The sequence below is a fragment of the Ursus arctos genome, unplaced genomic scaffold, assembly GCF_023065955.2.
Source record: "Ursus arctos isolate Adak ecotype North America unplaced genomic scaffold, UrsArc2.0 scaffold_37, whole genome shotgun sequence".
NCBI classification, from domain to species: Eukaryota; Metazoa; Chordata; class Mammalia; order Carnivora; family Ursidae; genus Ursus; species Ursus arctos.
This window is the reverse complement of record NW_026623053.1, coordinates 23,926,062-23,941,494: the sequence shown is the minus strand read 5'-3', so window position 1 is coordinate 23,941,494 and position 15,433 is coordinate 23,926,062. Positions and strand designations below refer to the sequence as shown.

The following is a 15,433-nucleotide window of genomic DNA, read 5'->3' as shown; positions in this document are numbered from 1 at the left end:
CTAATCCTTTTTTTTTCTTTTAAATTTATTTTTTTTAAATTTTTTAATAATATTTTTTATTATATTATGTTAGTCACCATACAGTACATCCCTGGTTTTTTTTACTTTCTCTAATCCTAATTATCTCCCAAAGACTCCACCTTATTATACCATCACAAGGAGAGGGGTAGGGTTTCAGTGTATGAATGTTGGGGAGACACAAATATTCAGTCCGTAACATTTCTCAATTCTCCCAAGAGACTGCATTTTGCGTTCCATCAACAATAGACAAGAGTATCCCATAGGCTGTTTTTATTAATTTACTTACTCAGGGCCTTATTAGAAGGTGACACTTGGCCTCAGGTTCTTTTTGGCTCAAATTATGTACAATATTAAAACACAATGAAAGAAAGGAAGCTTATTTTTCATGTATATGAAAATCCTTAAATCCCTTACGTTGTAAGGTAGGCCTAAGTAAGGATGGACCAATCACTTATGTCAGGAAGACAGTCTTTTAAAGGATATTCTTGTGTGTGCCCTGAGGAGAGTTAACAGTTTGGGACTAACATGCCCTCACCGGCCGTGCTAACGAGGCCAATTAGAGTTTGAATAGGCAGGGATCCTAGAATTTAAGAGAGTAGGTGGTTCCCAATGAGTAGAGGACTATGTCTCATAAAGTTTTAGAGCCAAATGGTAGATAAACTATTTTGGACATTATCTGGTGGATAAATGACTTTGAGCAGGAACAAGAGGTGATATTTCATTACTATTGACGAGGAAAATTTAAGCTATTTACTTTCCTCCAACACTTTTGCTTTTTCCAACATTTGTACTTTACCTTTGTTTTTGCATTTCAAACTAATTCCTGAATTTAATATTTACCCTTTTACTATTATAATTTGTTCTGTGAGCTAAACTGCTACAGAATTTAGTTCCTTTTCTGCAGCAGCACTACTTACCTACTAATTTCATTCCTTAATAAAATATTGAAAGAGGAATAAAAAATAATGGTAGATAACACTTTCATGATGCTTACTACCTGCCAGGCACTAAGTTCTATACATAATCATTAAGTCCTCTCCGCAATCTTATGAGATATATTCTATTACTATCTCCATCTTAGTTAGAAACTGGGGACCAGAGGAGTCAAGTAATAGGCCCAAAGCCACACAACCAGAGTCCAAGTTTGAACCCAGGCAATCGGCCTCAGGGTCTAGGTGCTTAGCTGCCATACTCTTGCCTCTCCTTGACAGCATGAAAAATTAATAGTTGAGAAGTGATAATAATAGAGGTAATCAGTGGTAATGTGATCATACGTGATTCACCTGAAAGTCTGCAATTCCATGATCTTTTTCTTGGATGAAAAACGTCAATTTTGAATCAGGTCTTCTGGCATTTCTGTAAGCTCTTTAGGGACAGGAATTCCTAAGGGTTGAGGAAATAGATGAAAAAACCCAGGAGTCAATTTACAAATGTTATTTGAGCTGGGGTGTTGTTGGCAGAGAAGAACATAACCGACCTCATCAATGATGTCAACACTGTATGTTATCCCCAAGCTATGAGTGTGTACAGTGACTCAGAAATTTGCTTCCCCCAAATTATAAAGTAGGTTAATACTTTAAGGCCAAAAAGTACGGGCGCCGTTCTTTTTCTTCTTCCCCCACCCCCCTTCCACGTTCCATACTGAGGAGCTTCTGCCACCTAGTGTTCATATAGAAAACTGCAAGAGTTGGGAATTCCCTATTCCTGTCGGGCCCAGGTCCAGTTGACAACTCATCCATTGAAAGGGGACCTGGCCCAATGGTCCTCTCATTTTCCCCTCAAGTCTCTTCCCTTTTGTCAGAAATGAAAAGATTTGACATTATTAATCCTTGTGGAATACTTTAGCTACAATAAATTCCTTTTTAAATTTGAAGGTGTTAGAAATCTGTTTTATGGGTTTATAGCTTTCTAATGGAAATTAAAGGTGGTTAAGATTTGGGAGGGGAAGTAGAGGAAATAGGACCTTACAATTACCCTGGAGAGCACAAGTTAGGCAATCTGTAGTCTCTTTCCTCTACAAGCCTCCTCCAGGGATGGAGGCAACTGTGAAGGGCCTGTTTCGAAGACCTCACAGCAGTTCTGTGGAGGTGCCCTTCCCTGTACTCACAAAGCCTGAGGTGCTAACCCTGCCATAGTACTTTCTTTTATACAGTCATCATTGATTGACTCATCTTTCCCCTTTTCTAGACATGTGCTTGCCTCCAGGGCATAAATAATATCTTACTCAACTAGCAAATGGTAGTAAGTATGTATTAAATAAATGCTGTAGAGAATGTCTGCTTGTAGCCCCCAAATCAAGCTTAGCCTGCTTGGGTAAAGATTTCTCTAGCCAGCCAGGTATTTCCTTCAAGGCTTAACCAGGCCTCTCCTTGACCTGAACACAAGTCAGCTTTCCTGTGTTTCCTGTTGCTTGCTTTCCTCTTCTTTTTTTCTGACCTAAAATTCCCCTATGTTGGACGTGCAGAACTATTTAGTAAGCCTGCTTTTCACAAACTCCCTCAGTGAGCTATTTTCCTACTCTACCCTTAAAGCAAGACAATTATGCTCAGTCTACTTTAATCTTTCTTTGTTATACTCTGTTAGGTTAATGGAGAAAGAAATTCTATTTGGTTGTATCTGCTTTGGGACAATTTACATCATCAGGGCCTTGCTTCCCAGCTCTGGCACCTGGCATACTAGTTTTGAGGTAGAAGAATGTAAAGGAATGATGTCTTTCATAAACTAAGTTCTTGAAGGTTTGAGAACATGAAGACTTCTAAAGACAAGTGTCCAGGTAGAGAGAAATGTCTGAATAGATGGCCATAGCAGTTTTCTTCAGTCTCACTTTCCTCTCAAAGTGTCTCCACGTTGATAGCTTGTTTCACCATGATGCTGGCCCCCAGGAGTACACATTTCTTCAAAGCCCTAACTCCTTGGCTCTCGGTTCTCTTCAGTACTATGAAGCCATGCTGGACTTTTCAAAAAGGCTTTCTAGTATGAACTAATGATTATCACTGGGTGGAGAAATCGTAGTTGATCATTTTCTTATTTATACCTTTTTAGATTTACTGATTTTTTATTGATTTATGTATTATTTTTATAATCATTTTAAAAATGGGACTTTACAAAATTCAGAGGGAAAACGAGCAAGTAATGACACTATAAATAAGCATGTAAACAGATGGCTAATTCTACCATGGCTAACTTGTCTACACAGCTCATTTGCTCTCCAAGCTGCTGTTCCATTCCACATCATTTTTGAGGGTCCTTTTGGGGTAGCTCATTTTTCCATTTTCAAATGGCATTCCTCTTTTTTTTTTAATGATTTTATTTATTTTACAGAGAAAGAGAGAGCAAGAGAGTGAGAAAGAGAGCACAAGCAGGGGGAATGGCAGGCAGAGGGAGAAAGAGGCTCCCCACTGAGCAAGGAGCCCGATTCCGGACTCAATTGCAGGACTCTGGGATCACGACCTGAGTTGAAGGCAGATGCTTAACTGACTGAACCACCTGGTGTCCCCAAATGATATTCCTCTTCATACCTTCCAGAAGACCTCACTGAGAAAACAACAGATGGATTATGGAACTGATTGCTCACTCAGTATAAATAATACACATTCTCAGGTAGAAATCTGCATATAAAGAAATCGTCTAGCCCCAGAGGCCTCCCCACTAACTTCCTCTTCAACTTAAGACAGAGTCAAAGGTTATGTTTTCCCTGGGATCAAATTAATTTTGAGGCTAAAGGCTGTCCAGGTGACCAGACCCTGGGCCAGTCGGGTGGGTAGGAACCTCTTAGTAAGGCATCAAACCATTGGGATGAACTTGAAAAGCTGTCTTGGTTGTAGCTTTTAAAGCAGAATTTGGTGTTGATTTTAAATGTTAGAGCATTGACAAAGGATGATGAAAATATGAATGTTTGCTTTGGCTGTAGTTCAGCAGCAATAATTGCAGTCATTTTTGCATGATCTGCTTACCCTTTATGCCTATAGCACAATTATTTTTCAAATAGTTAAATATCATTAAATCATTTAATTATAAGACTCGACTGTTGATATGCTCAACATGTACAGCTTTTTGTTTATGGGTCATAGGAGTTATCTGCTTATATAGCTTAGTTGTTCACTCATACTCTAAGAATGAAATAGAACATGGGAGTCACCCTAGTAAGCATGTCTATGCTTATCTTTAGTTTTTCTTCCTCTTTGATTGGATCAGATCCAGTGCCAATGCCTCAGATATCAACTGCAGTAATAATGAAAAGCTACTTTGAAGGATAAATCTAAGTAAGAGTATTTGCTAAATTGGGGGCAAAATATTTCTTTTGCTGCAGAGAAGTTGGACATTCCTTTTTAAATTTGCTTATCCCCCTCTGATTGAGGCCAGGGTTTTAAAATCATTTTTGCTCTCCCCGTAAGGTTTAGTTATGGTTTTTGGCATTTTTACTGAAAATACATTCTGGGGGTGCCTGGGTGGCTCAGTCAGTTGTCTGCCTTCAGCTCAGGTTGTGATCCTGGGGTCCTGGGATTGAGCCACACATCAGGCTCCCTGGTCAGCAGGGAGTCTGCTTCTCCTTCTCCCGCTGCTCCTCCTCCCTCTTGTGCTCTCTTTCTCTCTCAAATAAAAATCTAAAAAAAAAAAAAGGAAAATCTGATTCTTTCATCATTCTCTTTCACTGATGCCCCCGCCCCGCTCCAGTATTCTAATTTTTCTAAGGGTGTTTAAGGTTGTAATGAATTTTCCATACCCTCACCTTCACACTCTGCAGATAATCTAATTTAATTATTTTTTTCACCCCTTTTCTACCCATTATTTGGTAGCAGAGGAAATTGCTTCTATCTACCAACCAACCACTACTGGGACAATAAACTGTCTATTATCCTTAAAATCCAACTATCTTGGGGTCCAAAAGGCATACTTAAGTTCTATTACACATTAAGCCCAATACTGATAGGAGCAACTGCCCAAATAAATAATTTAAAAGAAAAGATCTAAAAAGTTCATTAGTAACAGAGAATCTGGGAGACTTGCCTGTATATAAAAGAGGTAGAAAAAAATACATTTTTTATTAGCATGTTCAAGGTAGTCAAGAGTTTAACAAACATCTTTATCCTCACAACAACCCTGTGAGGTAGGTAAGTCATTGTTTTGTGATAAACCAGTATTATTCCAGATAAAGTGCAATTCTTAAAAGAATAATCTGTATTAGGAATAATTATGCTAATGAACCACTTAGATATATGCTAATATTTATGAGTTGTATACTTTGATTCATGCAATAAGGTGTCCCCAGAAAAATTCACTATAAATCAAATCCTATGTAAATACATGTGGGGGACTATTTAAATAAACTCTGGAGTAGAATTTTTTGTAAAATAAATCACTATTTTTTATCTAATGCAAGACAAAATTTTCACAGTATTCACTCAAAGTGAGGCATTCTCAGCAATGTTATACTCACATTTATTCATTCTTTTTGTAAGTTATTTCAACATGGCACCAAGCCAATGTAAGACTTAATTTACTGAATTAAATCTTACCAATTTGGTATATGGCAGTGAACTGTGTTGTCAGGTAGAAATCTCCAAGTATACTGCACGCAGTCCCAACCCAAAACCTAAGATGGACTGTTTATTGAAATTAAACACCAAAGTGAATGTTGATAAATTGCAAAAAGTATTTTCCCTTGAGGAGATTACTTAATTTTTTCCTTAAAATTGCAAAAGGAAGAGAGATCTTAGGGTTTTGAAAACAAATATAATTTCTGATAACTATAAAAGTCTAGTGATTTATATTGCAAATCAAACCCTCATGCTATCAGTTTAACTCCTTACAAAGAAGCCAGCAGTTTGTTACTCCAAAAATTTAGGTATTTTTTTTCTCTCTGCCAATATGATTTAAGAGGAAAAAAAATATCCCAGGTACCGTTTTCTCTTAAATATGTATTTAAAGTACATTTCTATTGTTAATCCAGCATTAGTAAGCATCCAGTTGCCTGATACTTGTTTATAGTTGTCTTATCTTTAGAATAGATTTTTATTAAAGAATTTCCATTACATTTAATTTTGTTAGATTAGTTATATAATTTATTTGTAACAATAACTTTAAGCTTGCAAATTTAGTTAACACTTAAAATCTGCTGGCAGGTTTATAAAACTTTAGAGCAAGTGGTTAAAGTAATTTGAATTATAAAGAAATAATTCAAGCCCAGAAAAACATTCTCACCAAAGTATTTTTAAAAACTGCTGCAGGGAAATTAGGCAAATCACCAAGTAAAAAGGATTAAGCCACCTGTAAGTTCTACATTCAAATCCATACTAGAGCCAACAGTGCACTTTGGATTTTAGTGAGGTAGGGAAAAAATATATTCGTATATTTTGAACTGTTAAATTTATATAAACTGAAATACTGATTTGTACCCGGGTTTTATTTGAATATCCAAAAAGAAAAACTGCGAATTCAAATAATGAAGTATTTTCTTGGTTTCAAGGACAGAACTGTAAAAATCTTTTGAGTACATATAAATAAAAAATACAAAGGCTACAAGATATATTTTATTTCAACATAAAGTATGCTGATAAAAAAATAACCCAGGACATAGAAAAAAGAAATACAAACATTTTTGCATAGATTCTCTATATATAATATTTACCTGGGGCTAAACACTGGAAAATACACCTCTGAAACTAGTATAGTTCAACTATTTCCTTGGATACCAAGTATATACAAAATAAAAGCCCTTCATCTAGGGGAGCATGGGCAGGAGGGAAAACAATTTAATTTAGCATCAGTCTATATTTATTTCTCTGTTGCTCGAATATAAACCAATGATGACAAGAGGAGAAACTCTGGGGGTTTATTTAACAAAATTAAATTCACATTTCTGAGGCCATCGTAGTGCATCCAGTGTCCATCAATCTGGAAAGCTGCAGAATAATGATGTTCCTCTTTGTTAAATAATGTGGCACCTTCCAACAAATACCTGCAAATTAAATGACACAGCGTAGCAAAAAAGACAAAACTTTATTTTTAAACATTCCTTAAGTTGTTGTTGTTGTTATTTTTAAGTAGGCTTCACACCCAGCGTGGAGCCCAACACGGGGCTTGAACTAACAACCCTGAGATCAAGACCTGAGCTGAGATCAAGAGTTGGATGCTTAACCAACTGAGCCACCCAGGTGCCCCTTTAATTTTTAATTAAGGAATAAAAATATTGATATTGTTTGCATCCTAGTACCTAAAAAAGAAACCTGTAAAAAGCACATACTATAACTGGTAATTTGGAGTAAAATATTTAAGAATTTAAAAAATTGATATAATTTAAGAATTTTGAAAAACATTTTAACAGATTAACTCATAATCTGTATCATCCCATTAAATAAGAGAAAACATTTTAAAGGCAAAAGTTAAAAGACCCTGTATGTCCTAACTTGTATGCAGACATTTTTATCTGTAATGCTGAAAGTAACATTTTTGTTCAAATGATGACCTCCTATTATACACCACTTTGACCTGAAATACAAGTAATAGCCAGTCGTTACTGACTGTTTACTACGTGTCAGGTACTATCCTAAACACTTTACATGTGTTATCTCATTAAATCCTCACAATAATGTACCAGATAGGTACTGTCATCTCTGTTTCATAGAATAAGAAACTGATGTGTAAGCTGGTTAAGTTCTGGCCCAAGGTTACATAGCTTGTAAAAGGTGGGGCTGGGATTTGAACTCAATTTTGTCTTTTCCATTGACCATGCGCAACGCCAGTGACTAACGCCCTGTAGTAGATTCTAATCTTATTCAGGATATACTGAATTACAGATAGCTATGATGTTTTCAACCATATTTCCTTAAGGGCTAGTCACAGTCATGATAGAATAGCAGAAAAATAGAAAATAAATGTGCTTTTTATTAGTTTTATAAAACACACAAAAAACACCTACTTGTGATCAGATAAATCCAAGTAATATGGTACATATGCCAGATCTTCAGATTTCCAATGCTGCATATTTAAGACAACAAAAGGGGGTGCCCCATGGCAGAAAACTCGCTGGGAAAATTCCCTTAAGCCACCACACCTAAAATTGAAAATAGGCATGAACTTTATTAAATTTCAAACAAACTTGCCTTTTATCATTTCTGGGTTGTCTTTATTACTTAATTTCATAATAAGTATAATTACTATTTTAGGTGTAGGTAATGGTGTGGCTATGATTAGTATTTTATATACTTATACCCAGAAGTTTATAAGCTGTGAGATTCTATATACAAGAAATAATACTTGCAAAACTCCAGGAAAAGCTAGCTATTTTTTTTCTAAGCGTATAAAACATGTAGTTTTTTGAACTGATATAAAAGCTTTTATATGTTGATACATTTTTTTTCCCTCTCAGTTGGTTTCAAAGGATAATACTGGCAGAGAGGTAAATAGTAGGACTCTTCCAGTCCTCTTTATATTGCATATTCCCTAATTGCATCTTTTTGCCATCAGGATGAAACAAATTCTGTTTTCTTAGTAGTCTCACGTACTAAGCATATGGATCAGAATACCACAAATACAGTAAAATCTCGATTAACCGGAATATTCAGGGTACAATATTTTGGTTCACAGTTGTTACTGAACAAGTGTTAACCAGAAAACCATTTTGTTTCAGTATGTGCTGTTAAAATACATTAGTTCACTTTCTGGACTTAAGTACAATGAACTGAATTTATTTTATTCTTTCCTTCTTTTGTGATTAATTAGCTGTAAGATCATCCTTCTAAATCTTAATTCTCATTGTACAATACTGTAGATATAAGAAATTGTTAAGAGACTGGGATGAATACGGTCTTCACCTTTTGAATTTTTTTTTAAACTATGTTACATTTTTTGGTTGCCATTTACCTCTTTCTTCTAAATGAGGAATGCAGAAAAAAATCCAGTTATTTGAGAGTCCGTTAGCTGGGTTCCGGTTAACCAAGGTTTTATTGTACCTACTCAGCAGTGGGGAAAAAAGAAAAGGCATTTGCTTTGTATTCATAAGTTAAATGTAGTATGATAATCTATATAGCAAAGCTTGAAAATGACAACACAGCATAAGATGGCATAGTAAACTACCGGAGGTGTTAAGATTCCAAAAACATTAGGCTTCCTAAATACTTGTGCGTTGCTATTTCCTAAAGTATTAACATCAAAGAGCATATCTGGTCAGGTTTCTTTATAAAAAACAGAAATACTTTCATCTCAAATGTCTATCATATACTCACCCACTCTCTTCACACAGTTCAATCCTGGAACAGAATAACTCATCCACAGCCAGTCGTATCAAGTTTCCATGAGGAATTTCTTGGGGAGGACTACAACAATTACAAAATGTATGTAAGAACTGCTTTGGAATTTTATATGTTAAATACATTATTAGGATAACCAATTTTATAGTTCAATTCATTATTAGCAAACCAAATATAAAAGTACAACCTCTGTTTTTCATCTTTGTATTTGTTGTAATTATAGAAATCAGTTGAACTTAATAAACATTAATGCATGAAGCTTTCCAAGATATATTAAATCTTTCTGGAAACTGATCCTGAAATATGCAGTTGTTACTTCAAAAATTTTTGAGCGGTTTCAGTAGAGGGGATTGCGGTCTTGGGGGAAGAAAGAAGGACCCAGACTTAGGAGAGCTGCCAATTAGTTACATGACTAAATGTAAGTTACAGCCATTGTTGGCTTCTGTTACCTAATTTGTTAAAAAATTTCTTCCTACATACTTTAGAGATTGTTTTAAATATAGAATTAAAATATAGGCAAAAGCCTTAAGAAGTTATATAGAATATATATAGAGTATGATGAAAACTATTTTATTAAGAGAAGCTTAAAATATTAGCATTAATATTGGATTATATTTTTTAATTATAGTTTCAGAACATACACAAATTGATACTAGTTTTTAAAAAACAAAACAGATTTCTAAAATGCTTTTCAGTCCATTACAATTTAGAGTAACGAAACTTTTTTCCCTGACAGAGACTTCAAACTCAATGTCATCATATCAGCAATACAGGAAAATGGACAAAGTGTATTTCAGAAACAAGAAAGACATTAATTGTCAGATTCTAAAAAGAATAAAATATCTTTAGCTTTCCATAAGTAGTGTGATGTTACAATATTAAACTAAAAATGCTATAAAGAAATGTAAATGAAGTAAGTTAGAGTATGTGATAGATCTTCCCCAAACTGATATCTATTAAGCTGCTTTTCTGGACCACAGGGCCAAATACACTTTCGGACAATAATGCGTTTGGATTTGTTTTTTGGTCCTGTTTTTCCACTGGCAGTTATCTTTTTTCCAACTCATGTCCCCTGGGGGCTTTAATGTTTCCCAACACTCCACTAGGTCTTGCCAGTTTGGCCTTCCTCCCTATCATTTACCAGCCTGGAGGTCTGCCTTCTCTCTCAAAGCCAAAAATACCCAGCAGGCTATCAGCACTTCTCTTAGTCAGTGAAAAAGCTCCTCACATCTGTATCCTCTCCAGGTATGAAGATTCCAAGTTTGGGATTTCTGTCTGTAACTATGCCCTGGCCATGACATGAAGGAATACTTTCAATCTTCTTGTTCATGTAGAAATAGCCTACCCAACAGAAATCCATTCAAGAGGTGACACATTCCAACACAGTATTAAATGTTCCTTAAGAGGTTACATTTATCACACAAAAAATTAATTATATTAATAATACATATTAGCAATTCAAAGCAACAGTAAAACATTTTGCATACCGACTCATTACTTTTCAAGTGAAATAGTTATCAGTTGGTTTTACAAAGTCAATTCTACGATATTTGGATTTAATGAACAGTAACACTTCTGTCACAGGACTAACTATAGTCCTACATCTGTGAGGTTGCGATGTTTAAGTAATCACACAGGGTCTGTACTTTAGGAAATACCTTGACTGTATTTCTTTATTTATAGCAACATTCATTTAAAAGTATACCATCTTCGCCAGAAGTGACAGACTTCAAAGCAACTTACTTTATATTAATTGTACGTTGCTGATCTTCCTGCACTCGAGTTGGGCACCGCCAGTTGGAACAGTAACTCTCTTGTATGGTAGACATGAGATTTTCGAGATTTTTTGTAAAATTATCATGCTCATTCCCAAATAAATCAATTACCAATGAAGCTTTATGAACTTCAGATTTGTATTGCTGTTTTTCCATCTTGTCCCAAATCCAAAGTAGCTTCACAGTTGTGAAACTGTAGGTGTCCATTAAATAAAGGAAACAGTCTACAAACTCTCTACCTAAATGAAGAGAGAGTTCCCTGGGGAAATTTTCATTTTCATTAAGAATGACATATAATAACATCAAGAATCCATCTATGGTGCAGGTATTTTTCAGTCTTATTTCAACATAGAGTGGTGTACAGGATACTGCTTTGCGGCCAGCTTTGATAGTAAAAACACCTCCCCAAGGAAGAACAGGCCTCCAAAATGAGCGATCTTGGTTATAGTTATTTTTAATTGATGCTTTGATTTCTTCAAACAGTGTCTTCATCCTGCATTTCAAAAGGTGAAGATAGAACATGTAAATTTGTGATTTCATATGTTAAATGCATGAGATATGTTTAAATGAAAACAAGGCTATCTAAAGATTCAAATCAGGGGCACCTGGCTGGCTCAGTTGGTAGAGCAGTCTTGATCTCCTGATTTTAAGTTTGAGCCCCACGTTAGGTATAGAGATTACTTAAAAATAAAATCTTAAAAAAAGAAAAAAAGATTAAAATTTGGCCAGAAGGCCTACCAATATAATGAAAAAATTTAAAACAATTCAAGCTGAGCCATTTTTTGACAACGTGCCGGGCCTCTGGAAAGACCATTAAGAAGTGCAATCTTTTTTGAGGTTCAGGATGAGCATTTGATAGACTTTTATACTAACTATATTGCAGATTTTATCTTTGATATACGAAGACCCTGAAATAAGAAACTAAATGAAAACAGAGCTATTTGAAGATGCAATCTGAATTTGGTTGGGTGCATTCCTAATGTAAACCTCTTTCTCCCTTCAAAGTAGAAGCTGCACTTCGTTTCCTTTTTAATATGCATGATTCCACTTATGAAACTGCTATAATGGAATTCTTAGTTGGGCTACAGAATAATGGCTAATTATCTTTGAAAGACCACATATGAAAAGTAATCCAGAGTACTTAACTGGATACTTACACAGCTGAGACAAAAATCATTTCTATGCACTTTGGGGTTTTCACTTGCAAGTTAGGACTATGCTGGCTATTCTATAATTCTAACTACAGAGACCATGCTGTGAAGATCTGACTCAGAACTTGGTAAGTAATCCGATTCCCTTCTTCGTATGTTCTGGGAATGAACTGGGGTGTCCTCCCTATTTAAACTGTTAATTACCCTTCTCCTAACCTTGAGGTTAGCTAAGCAACTTGTTTTTAGACATTGATAATATTATAATAAACATGTTTGTGTCATGTTTGTTATATAAAGCAAAATTTTAAAAAGTTAAAGAATGAGGTCCTAATGAAACTGAATTGAAAACACTGCTTTACTTGGCACAATAAATGTCTAACTAAAAACATCACAGGGTTTCTCAATGTTACTTCTATGGAAGAGTATATTTTCACAAAGAAGGAAGGCAAAGCATCTGAGAAATAGGAAGAGAGAAGTCAGTCACTGAGGTAAGTGTCTTATTTTGACTATCTTTTCAAGTGCCACACACATCCTCCCAAGCACAACATAAATTCAATACTCAATACTGCAGACCTATGGGTTTTATTTGTGTAAGAAATTAAGTTCACATTGCATATAGAGTTGTTGAATCACTATGTTGTACACCTGAAACTAATGTAACATTGTGTCAGCTATACTTCAGTTAAAAAAAAAACAACACCGTTTTACACTTTAAAGAAATTAAATTCAAACTGATTATACAATACCAGCAGACTAAAAATTCAGTTCTACAATATATTAAACGCGGGCGTGCACACACACACACAGTATTTTTGGCTTGAGGCAAGACTGTGGGCTCTAAAATATTCAACACTATATTTAGTCTTAAGTGTAGATGTTTATTCATAGTCGGTAACATGTTGTTGGCTCTAGTCAACCATTTAGGAATCAGAGGGCGTGGCAAATCTGGAGCCTTAGGCAAACACAAACTGTTTTCTTCTTAATGTTTCTGGAGATTTAAAAAAAAATCGTATGGCATTCAAATACTTTTAAAAATGAAAATTACTTTCTTCATGGTTTCATTTATTTCTATGTAATTTTAAAAAACTTTGTAACAAGGTCACAAGCCTGAGCTCAGATTCCCAAATGTTGCATTGGGAAGGAATCGTAAATCTCTGCACTATTTTTCTTCAAATTATCTTTTAGACATGACCAAATAAGGAGTAACTACAGCAACAGTTATACTTAAGAGAAATAAACTACAATTTTATATATATTTATATATACATAAAATGAAACTAACTTCTTCAACCTTTTTCTGGGGGGACGGAAAGGACAGGGGTAGAGAGGATTGGGAAAACTAGAGGACACTTAATCGTTTCAGCCTTAAGGTGGTGATTTGTTATAAAGTAAATTACAACAAAAATGAGTAAAAAAGGTGGAGAAATGGCTGCAAAGAGCTTTACTTAAAATTGTCTTAAGATTTCACCACATCATCGAAAAGACTGTTTCGTTAGGCACTGTATTAGAAGCCCTGGAGAGGCAGGTGTCTTGCTGGCATTATTGTCCTGATTCAACAGGCCCTCCAGTTTAAATAAATCTGGAAAACTCCCCGACCTCTATTTCCTTGGCAAAACGACACCTTTCTTTTGCGGTCATTTTCAAGGGTGACAATCTGTACTCCACGCTGGTCGTGAGGACCAGACCATTCGCCCTAGGCACTGAATGCCGTACTCCCTAAGACCTCGACAGTCCTAAGGGTCCCCACTCGATTCAGCACCCCGAAATAATTTGAAAAGCGGCCACGCGCTCCCCCCTTGAAGCAGCACGGGGCTTTGGGGCAGGGACCTGCTGGGCGCGCGGTGGGCGCCCGCCTCCGTTCCCCGCGCTCCGGCCACGCCTACCCCGCCCCCGGCCCTCTGCGCCTCAGAAGGCCTGGCACCGAGGGCTGGCCCCGCAGGGCTGGCAGGTCCCCGAGCCTGGAGCAGGTGAACCGGCTGGGCAGCCCTGCCCGCGTCCAGGTAGTGTTCCCCTAAGCGCCTGGAACTCCGGGCGCTGGGCGGGAGGGCCGGGCCGCGGAAGGCGTTCCCACACCGGCCAGTCTCCGTCCACCAGGAAGCCGACTTCTCGTACCTCCCCGGGGACCGAAAACCGCCGGTGCCGCCGCACCCGTCGCCGCCGCCGCTTGCTCATGGAGAGCCCGTGCTGCCGCCGCCGCCGCCTCATCTACTAGCACCGTTCGCTGTCTGGGCCTCTCCGGCGTGAGTGCTGGGCTCTGGCACGGCCTCCATCGCACCCGCCGCGGCGGGAGCCACAGCAGCTCCAGCGCCCAGGCCCGATCCGACCCGACCCACGGAGCCAGGACCGCAGGACGCGTAGCTTCTTATTACGGAGGAAGATTCGGCCTGACCTCCGCCCCCCTCCCCCCAGCCCCTAGTACCCAGCCGCCTGACCGCGCTGCTACGCAGGCGCGAAGACGCCCTTGCCAAACGTGCGTGTGTCGGGTGTGTGTACAGCATCCAGATTCGCCCAATGGGAACCGAGATCAGGTGCGGGGGGCGGGACCTTGCGAAGAGGGGCGGTGTTCCAGTGTTAGAGGGTGGGTGGGGCAGCCGGAAGTGGGCAGGGCTTGCATGGAGGCGGAGCTTTGTTGGCAAACCTGCCTGGCTTTTTGAGGTTTGTAGCCTTTTAGGACCTTGATTTTAGTTTGCTTCTAGGTCTTGTCTTCTTAAATTCTTAACTCATAAGGGGAAAGGTTTGTTTTCCCAGCAAATTTTGATTATGCAAGCTTTTAAGTGTATAGTTAAGAAAAGGTGAATTAGTGGGTTAACTGCTTTCTTTAGTGTTCAAGATAACAATTGGTCAGGGTGCTGTAATTTACAATAGAAGTCAGTAACATTTATAGAAATTAGATAGCTTTAGTCCCACTATAGAGATAAAAAAAAAATGAGTTTTAGAAATGTTGAAGTACCGCACATTAAGTGATGGCTGAGAACTGAAGCCAGAGCTGCTTAATGCTACATCCTGTGGGCTCAACCACTATTCCTATTCAGTAAGCCCTTGTTCTTGTATCCTCCCTTCAAGAGTTGGAGCTCATATGGCTTAGCTCCTGGAGAACACAGGCCACCCTGGAAAACTACCTTACCCGCCATTACAAATGCGGATACTGTTGAGATATTCCCCATCCAACTGTTCAACAAATAATGATTGGTAAGTGAAACCCAACCTCCAGAACATGCAATACAGAGAGCTCAAGGCC

At 37.5% G+C, this 15,433-nt stretch overlaps 1 protein-coding gene across 1 annotated transcript; it reads right to left on the bottom strand.

Moving 5' to 3' along the window:
• Positions 1-5,031: 5,031 nt before the first annotated feature.
• On the bottom strand, positions 5,032-14,650 carry CUNH14orf28 (chromosome unknown C14orf28 homolog). The gene is made up of 5 exons (XM_026513649.4): positions 14,308-14,650; positions 11,013-11,537; positions 9,246-9,335; positions 7,940-8,074; positions 5,032-6,979 (listed from the first exon to the last, which is right to left on the bottom strand). The coding sequence occupies exons 2-5, from the start codon at positions 11,534-11,536 to the stop codon at positions 6,796-6,798; spliced, it is 933 nt and encodes a 310-aa protein (XP_026369434.1). The 5' UTR covers position 11,537; positions 14,308-14,650; the 3' UTR covers positions 5,032-6,795.
• Between the last annotated feature and the right edge of the window lie 783 nt (positions 14,651-15,433).